This window comes from Erpetoichthys calabaricus, chromosome 12 (assembly GCF_900747795.2).
Source record: "Erpetoichthys calabaricus chromosome 12, fErpCal1.3, whole genome shotgun sequence".
In the NCBI taxonomy this organism is placed as follows: Eukaryota; Metazoa; Chordata; class Cladistia; order Polypteriformes; family Polypteridae; genus Erpetoichthys; species Erpetoichthys calabaricus.
In genome coordinates, this window is record NC_041405.2 from 138,932,863 (window position 1) to 138,941,890 (window position 9,028).

At 42.5% G+C, this 9,028-nt stretch overlaps 1 protein-coding gene across 2 annotated transcripts in view; it reads right to left on the reverse strand.

The window, feature by feature from the left end:
* tmem59l (transmembrane protein 59-like) overlaps nucleotides 1–8,557 on the reverse strand; it is a 98,180-nt gene extending 89,623 nt beyond the window's left edge. For both annotated transcript variants that reach the window (XM_028816384.2, XM_028816383.2), the window contains exon 1: nucleotides 8,359–8,557. In XM_028816384.2, the coding sequence (XP_028672217.1) occupies nucleotides 8,359–8,508 (150 nt within the window). In that variant the 5' untranslated portion in view covers nucleotides 8,509–8,557. The remainder of the gene's footprint in view (nucleotides 1–8,358) is intronic.
* Nucleotides 8,558–9,028: the final 471 nt, after the last annotated feature.

Here is a 9,028-nt window from a genome sequence, read left to right on the forward strand (position 1 = left end):
TAATACAAAATATAAAGTAAAAATACATGAAACAAATTAACCTGTACTTTACCTTTGAAAAGAATCATGGCTGGTGTGAGTGAGTTTCTAAACTCTTGCGGGATTGCACCCAACGGGACAACACGCGAAAGAGCGTCCCAAAGCAATCGCAGTCTCCCAGCGCTGTAGCAGTTTGCCGTAAAAGCGAATCCGAAAAGATCGTGGACATGCTATAAATGCCTGCCGTCAATGTGTGATACAAGGAACAAGGAACATTATAAATGCGCAGGGCACAGTATTACTTGGCCACGGCCCTGCCTGACTGCTGTGTCTGTGTATAGGAGAGCGGCAGATCCCGCTACAATAAATAACCGCGCTGTTGCTGTTTCAAGCTGAATAAAGCTGGTGTCGCTAAAGTACTGAGACTCAGCCTCTTGTTTTGGGGCGCATGACAGGGACTCGCACGACACAGCGCACACACATACACACACACACAGTCACAATGCTGTAGTAAACAGTATACGCTCGTACGGATGTTGACTATATAAGTGAGGCACGCCGACTCAGACGGAGAATAGGAGATGATTGCCCACAATCCCGCAGCGAGAGAGAGAGAAGAACCATCAGCTGAGTTGTGATCACATGACGCTCAGCAGACAAAGCGTATACATACTACTGGTATTGCAAGACCTCGCTTGTTTATCAAGTCAAAATTTATTAAAAATTTTAGCTCGTCTTGCAAAACACTCGTAAACCAAGTTACTCGCAAACCGAGGTTCCACTGTAATGTCTTTCTTGTCCATCCACTTGATTGCAATCATTTTGCCACATAGATTCTGCACGCTGGAGCGGCTTTATGTAACCGGACGGTGGCTTAGTCGTACAGTGCTGTATGCAGGTCCACTATTCGGTAATTCAACTAATGACTCAGTTCAGTGCTTTACAGCCTTTCGTTTACATGCCATCGAGTGCTTTGGTTGAAAGCTCTACCCCACTCATGAACACTGATGAGATACCATACAGTGGCAAAATACCTAAAAATATTCATTATTCTTTTGTAGCATGACATTATTTTATCCACTAGATGGCAGCAGAATACTTTACCAGCCTTTTTGCCAGCTTAATAGTATGCTTTGTGTCATAACGGCCTAACCTGAGAGATACTCGGGTTTAACCGTTTTTAGAATTTCGATCCTGAGAGCGGCCTGGGGTTAACGCCAAGGAGGTCAATTATAAAAATAAACACTAAACCATATGTATTGCCAGGAGTACAGTGAATGTGCCCTCTCACTGCAGAGACTCATCTGAATTGCACTGGTGAAATCCCACACTGAATGATGCTCCCTTAAAATGTATTAACTGCTTTGTAATGCAAGTTACAAATGAGCTCAATTCGTCTTTTAAGGAAATGATTTACTGAAGCTCTTGACAGACAGGGTATCAATAATTCAAACATAAATTCTTTCTTTAAATTTAGGCATGGCTGATCGGGAAAGCCGTCACTGCATAACCAGCACCTTTTAATACGCATTAACTGTCTCAACAGTGAGCAGAATCCAGAAGGGGGGAATTAAAAGCTGACATAGCAATGCCCCCCAGCAGTATTCTATAGCAAACCAAAAAAAAAAGACAGCTGCAGAAAACAATGCTCTTCATTTCAAAATATAAAACTCGTAGCACATTTCTGAGATAGAATTCAAGGCAGACACCTTTGCTTTCCATCCATCGTCAATGAGTGCATCAGTCTATAAAAACAGCTTCTTGACCATTTCCGATCAACTTTGAAGACACTGTAACTTCTCTACCAAGCAATAAATTCAACCATTCTGACATATACAGCACATGTTGATGACTTAATTATCAGGACAACACAAACTCGATGGTACTGCACCACAATTCTGTTTCTCACAGCTACTCCTTCTAACTCTTTTCTCTGTGGTCAACTGCCAGAGCCCAATCTGTCCAAAAGTGCAACTCTGTACTAATAAGCCAGCATTCCTTAGGCCCACCATCTTTTGCGTTGCTTACAGTTATTGCAGTTGACAACAGCATGTCCTACTGAGATAAAGTAAACTGTGGTGTAGTGCTTAAGGATTTGGATTTCAAACCCTGAGGCTGAGGGTTCAAATCCCACTATTGAGAGACGCTGTGTGACCCTGAGCAAGTCACTCGACCGGCCTGTGCTCCAACTGGAAAACCAAAAGAAACGGAACCAACTGTATCAAAAATGGTGTAAGTCACCTTGAATTAAGGTGTCAGCCAAATAAGTAAATGTAATGCTGTTGATGATTTAAATTTCCCGTGCCTGTGACAAGTATTGAAAAAGCAAAGTCAAAATTTCTGGTGCATTTACCAGCAAAATGGATTAAGAAATAATTGACATAACACTTTTGTAATCGTTGGCTTACTGTTTATTTCTGGATATTACAGTTTAAAAATGCTTTAACATATTTGTTTCATTTTCCTATTTGTGTCCTGCAGTGGTAGTCCTACACAGATTGGTGGGGACTGAATAAGAGAGCGGACGAGCTTAGGTGATGCCACCGGTCTATTTGTAGTGTTTACTGGCACTCTCTGGCCCGCCAAGAAGGGGAGTTCTTTTGTTAGCCAACGCTGCAGAAAAAGCACTTTGGAAGGCAGTTGTAATCTAGACATTGTGGGTTTGTGGCTGACCACCAGCAGTTATCACAGTGCAAAATGTACAACCTGGGATGGATTGTGTGCGACTCTATAACAAAACATGTGGCGTAGTCAGCAGGATTTCCACTGCGACCGGGTGGAGGGTAGTGGCAGTGCTGCACAGAAAGGTGGAGGCTGAATGTGAGCGAGTGAGCTAATGTGATGTCACCAGGAAGGTCTCCACTTTCAGTGCTCACAGGCAGTCTCTGCATGGCAGAGAATAGAAGTTTCCTATTGCTCTTGCCATAGAAAAACTGCTTCTCAGGACATCTGTAATCTAGATGTCAGGGTTCATTGGCTGACCACCAGCAGTTACCACAGTGCAAAAGGTGCAACCTAGGATGGACTGTTGTGTGATTCCATGACAAAACATGTGGCGCAGTTGGCAGAAATCGCACAGAGAACAGGGGAAGTGTAGTGGCGACACTGAACAGAAAGGTGTAGGCCGAATGCGAGAGAGAGCTCAGGTGACGCTACCAGAAGGCACTCATCTTGCAGTCTTGGTTACAGTTAACTTTGTCTTGACCTTACCTATCTTCTAAGGAGTTAGCCATGTACTCTCCTCTTCTCGCACACCTGTCTGATCTCCTCTCTTACTCCAGTGTGGATTAACCTGTTAAGCAGGGTGATGGTGCGGATTGTTTAAAACAAAGAGCACTTCACTACTCTTACAGTGCATCCGGAAAGTATTCACAGCGCATCGCTTTTTCCACATTTTGTTATGTTACAGCCTTATTCCAAAATGGATTAAATTCATTTTTTTCCTCAGAATTCTACACACAACACCCCATAATGACAACGTGAAAAAAGTTTACTTGAGGTTTTTGCAAATTTATTAAAAATAAAAAAACTGACAAATCCCATGTCCATAAGTATTCACAGCCTTTGCTCAATACTTTGTCGATGCACCTTTGGCACCAATTACAGCCTCAAGTCTTGTTGAATATGATGCCACAAGCTTGGCACACCTATCCTTGGCCAGTTTCGCCCATTCCTCTTTGCAGCACCTCTCAAGCTCCATCAAGTTGGATGGGAAGCGTAGGTGCACAGCCATTTTAAGATCTCTCCAGAGATGTTCAATCAGACTCAAGTCTGGGCTCTGGCTGGGCCACTCAAGGACATTCACAGAGTTGTCCTGAAGCCACTCCTTTGATATCTTGGCTGCGTGCTTAGGGTCGTTGTCCTGCTGAAAGGTGAACCGTCGCCCCAGTCTGAGGTCAAGAGCGCTCTGGAGCAGGTTTTCATCCAGGATGTCTCTGTACATTGCTGCAGTCATCTTTCCCTTTATCCTGACTAGTCTCCCAGTCCCTGACGCTGAAAAACATCCCCACAGCATGATGCTGCCACCACCATGCTTCACTGTAGGGATGGTATTGGCCTGGTGATGAGCGGTGCCTGCTTTCCTCCAAACGTAACGCCTGGCATTCACACCAAAGAGTTCAATCTTTGTCTCATCAGACCAGAGAATTTTCTTTCTCATAGTCTGAGAGTCCTTCAGGTGCCTTTTGGCAAACTCCAGGCGGGCTGTCATGTGCCTTTTACTAAGGAGTGGCTTCCGTCTGGCTACTCTACCATACAGGCCTGATTGGTGGATTGCTGCAGAGATGGTTGTCCTTCAGAAAGGTTCTCCTCTGTCCACAGAGGACCATCGGGTTCTTGGTCACCTCCCTGACTAACGCCCTTCTCCTCCGATCACTCTGTTTAGATGGCTGGCCAGCTCTAGGAAGAGTCCTGGTGGTTTCAAACTTCTTCCACTTACGGATGATGGAGGCCACTGTGCTCATTGGGTCCTCCAAAGCAGCAGAAATTTTTCTGTGACCTTCCCCAGATTTGTGCCTCGAGACAATCCTGTCTCGGAGGTCTACAGACAATTCCTTTGACTTCATGCTTGGTTTGTGCTCTGACATGAACTGTCAACTGTGGGACCTTATATAGACAGGTGTGTGCCTTTCCAAATCATGTCCAATCAACTGACTTTACCACAGGTGGACTCCAATTAAGCTGCAGAAACATCTCAAGGATGATCAGGGGAAACAGGATGCACCTGAGCTCAATTTTGAGCTTCATGGCAAAGGCTGTGAATACTTATGTACATGTGCTTTCTCAGTTTTTTTATTTTTAATAAATTTGCAAAAATCTCAAGTAAACTTTTTTCACATTGTCATTATGGGGTGTTATGTGTAGAATTCTGAGGGAAAAAATTAATTTAATCCATTTTGGAATAAGGCTGTAACATAACAAAAAGTGGAAAAAGTGATGCGCTGTGAATACTTTCCGGATGCACTGTATATTTTTGGTAACTGATAACACTGTGGGGCTTTTCTTATTTTGATGATGGTTTCCAAAAATGGCACTACAGAAAATAAAGACAGCATGGCTGACGCTTTACCAGTCTGAGCCTTGCCTTCTGTTGAGGTACAAATGTTCCCCACTTTACACCTGCTGACATGTTCCACAAACACACTGTACAATCTGCCATGTCGTTTTATGACAGTGCTAACTATAAAGACAACAGCATTTATTATTTCTAAAGCACATTTCCATGCATGGGATGAAGCTCAAAGTGCTAAAGGACAACATAAAGCAATATTGATTTACACTTCAATGCAAATTTGCATTTGATTTTTGTATATAACTATAAAGAGAAATCTAAATCACATTAATCAAAATCATAAAGCATTTCCAAGACATTTTCTCTGCTTTAAAAAGCATATTGTTATGGTTCTTGCTATTTACAGCACTATACAAAATGAAGCCTTGATCACAATAAACAGACTTCCTCTCTGTACCGTAATCTTCATCTGCTTATGACACATGCAATTAACAGCTGTACAAAATAAAGACCGAATGAAAGAGCTGCGCTGCACGTGCATTGTTTCATTATGTTCACATTAAAAGCCTCATCGCGCAATCCCAATTTTTCACTCAGATCAGGTTTGCCTATACTGACAGTTCACATTCATAAGAACAAGTGACCTTCTGTATCTAATTTAACGTGAACGCATCTGACCTCCGAAATGGCATGCATTTATATATTGGTGCCCACGTTATCTGCATCACCAACAGCTGAAAACATTATACTTGTGAGACAAATTAAGGTATTAAAACCAACAAAAAAGATGAGCTAGTAGTTAGTGTGTGCATTGCATTTTGCTCTGGAGGATAGCAAACAAGTTCGTCAGCTGTACATGATTAGGTGGAGAAGACGATCTAAAGCCAGGCGACTAGATTTTGGTGTTTTAGCAGCTACTGCTGGCACTGCTGCAACAAGAGATGTGTGGGGACAAGAAACGTGCCTGTAATGGGGGGACCATGACTATTGTCACAGCTGTAGCTCTCCTCCATTGTTGTTTTACCATGCTGTCGGGGCTGGCTGATGACAACAAAAAAACATGAATTCCGATCATACATGTCACATCGCCACAAATTGGATACGTATTCCAATCTAGGACCACATACGAAAGCGATACAAATCTGATTTGAAAAGGTTGGCTTTCTGTATCCACACAGTGCTGAAAACATCAGACATGTGTCATGTTAAAGCAGAAATAAAATTGAATTTGAGTCACTTCAGCCTGGTGATGTCAACATCGTCTTTGAGTTCTTTAATTTGGACTGATGTGCAAATAACTTTTTAACACTGCTGGGCTCACAATGCACTCAATTATATAATGCTTAACTGCACAGAAATTTCTTATGAGAAATGCTGCCATGGTCCAAGCACACAGATGCCTTGGTGAAGAAGGCACGATGATATCTTTACCACCTCAGATGCCTCACAGATTTTATGCTTCCCTTCCAGATAGTAACGAACCTCTACATTATCCGCCAATTGAAAATATCCTGAAGGAAAAAAAATCACCACCTGGTTTGGAAATGGCATGAAGCAGGACCACAAGGCTCTACTGAGAATTGTACAGTCAGCTGAACTCGTCACTAGGTGTGCACGCTCTAACTTCCAGGACATCCTTATTAAATGATGTCGGACCAGGGCAAAGAAAATAATCAGAGATGTCAGCCACCCAGGCTACAGCCTCTTCTCTGTGCTGCGGTCAGTGAAACGCCATAGCAGTTCTGAGAGACCAAACAGAAGCAACTGTCCACAGTCCACACACATCCGCATGATGCCCCATTGTTTATTATACTAAAATAATGCAACCTACTACTGTCATTGTACAGTACATATCAATTTTTACTGGGTCATTTGAAATTGTCTTTTGTATTCTTCTTCTAATGCACAGTCTTGTAGCTCAGCAACTAAGCACTTCACTACATGTTGCACTCTGTGTGACTGTATGTGACAAATGAAATTTGATTAAAAAGTAAAGATTATTATTAAGAGGGGACATCCATAGCAGGTAATTAATGCACAATTTCTCCATACACGGGTCCTCTATCTGCTCTCTACAACACCTTGTGTGCTCAGTAATGTAACATTCTTAAACTCGGGTAAAGCTGTTCAGGTTTGCAATTGTCCATTACCTATCCAGCTGTGGATATTGCTGTACAAATGAGCGGTTACTTGACTGACTGATCTGTAAGCTGAAATTTTGTGTTCTCTCTTTGAAATTACCTATCACATCGTTAAATGCACAATAACCCTTCTGAATATGTGTATATATATATTATATATATATATATATATATTCTTGTAATATTATTTATTAATTATTGTATTGTCTTCTTCTTAAAGCTATTGATTTAATAAAGCTATTGTAATCATAACCTGCATGTGTTTTTCCATACGAACAACTGTAAACCTACTTTTGCCCACCCCTGCATGTATGCATATGTACACACACACACACTTTTATACTGTCACTATGCTTATACACAAGTATATTGTTTGCTTTGGTGAATTTGGATTGAGCAGATTCTGTAAATTTATGGATGGACCTTTTAGGTTGTACTGTGAACTGATGTATTTCAGTCTTGGCACAGCAATAGACATAAAATGCACTCATTGTAATAAAAATAGATTGCTTAGATGGCAGTCATCAATGCATTCCTTAATGCGCTTTTATTTATATCTACTACAGAATGTTATCAATAAGCCTTGTTTAATAATGTATAACTTGGATCTCGAAATTGTACACTGTAATAGTGTTCGCTGCAAAATGCGCTTAACCACATAAAAGACAAACTGACACATAATACAATATTCTTAGCTGATACATTATCACAACGTATAGCCTGGCCTCCTCATGCTTGCCTGCTACCAAGAAAATGTTTATAAACTGAAACGGTGCCCGTCTGGTTTATTTTTACCCCCGCTCGCGGTTTTTCGCGTGTGTCACATCAACACCGTGACGCTCCTGCGGTAGTCTTTCGTGTGTAATGACAGCTTAATTTCTATCCTGGGGAATATTTGATTTCTCCATATTTAAATCAAAGCTTTGCGTTTGTGTTTTTAAGGATAACGATACGCTGTCTTCGCGTCATTACATGTTTTTTTTTTTTCTACAGCCAGATTTGGCGACATTCGTTGCACAAAATGGTACTGAACGAGCTGCGGTTCCTGCGCGTCGTCGATGTGAGACCCGATTAGGCAGCCGCTTATCCCACAAATAACATAAAGGCAGACATCGGAGGGGAGGCCTATTTGATTCTTGGTAATCCCATCAGCAGCAGTAACAGTAGCAGCAGCGGCAGCGCCGGCAGAGGCCTCTGTCTACTGGGACGAGGGTGCCCATCTCTTACCTTGACGGCGCTCCGCTCCCGGAAAGCTGCCTTGCATTGCCTTTTGCAGTAAGCGATGTCGCCTAACTGGGAGTCAAAGAGGTCGGAGGCCAAAGTCAAGGAAATTAAGGCGAGCGAGATGCAAGCGGAGAGCGTCACGTATCCTGCCATCCTGCGTCTTGTGTAAGAGTCGTGCTGAGCTGCGCCGAGCCGAGTGGAAGAGGGGAGGTAAGGGGAGAAGATGAAAGGGGGCGTGTCTTCTGCGTGACTCCTCCCTCTTCCTTGTCTTAGGGCTATTGCCTGTCTTCCTGTACTCGTTGTTTAATTATGCGGCAAAGCATTTTAACATACATTAAAAAACATATCTCTGATATTTGAAAAGAAGAAACTTGTGCATCATTTTATCCATTTCTAACCTGCTGGTCCAGCTGAAGCCAGGCCGCGAGGAGCCATTGCCTACTTCGCAGCTTAGTTATTTTATATAAAAGCAATTAAAATTAATGTCGAATGCATATGTGTGTGCGTGATTGGGCTCTCCACCATCCAGTGTCGATTCCTCCCTTAAGCCCAGCGTTTCCTGGGCAGGTGCAACACACGAACGAGACGAGACTGAAGTCACCAACCTAATCGGCTGGCTACTTACTCGCTTCCAGTCAGCTTCTGATACGAATGAAACTTCAGTTTTGATTTA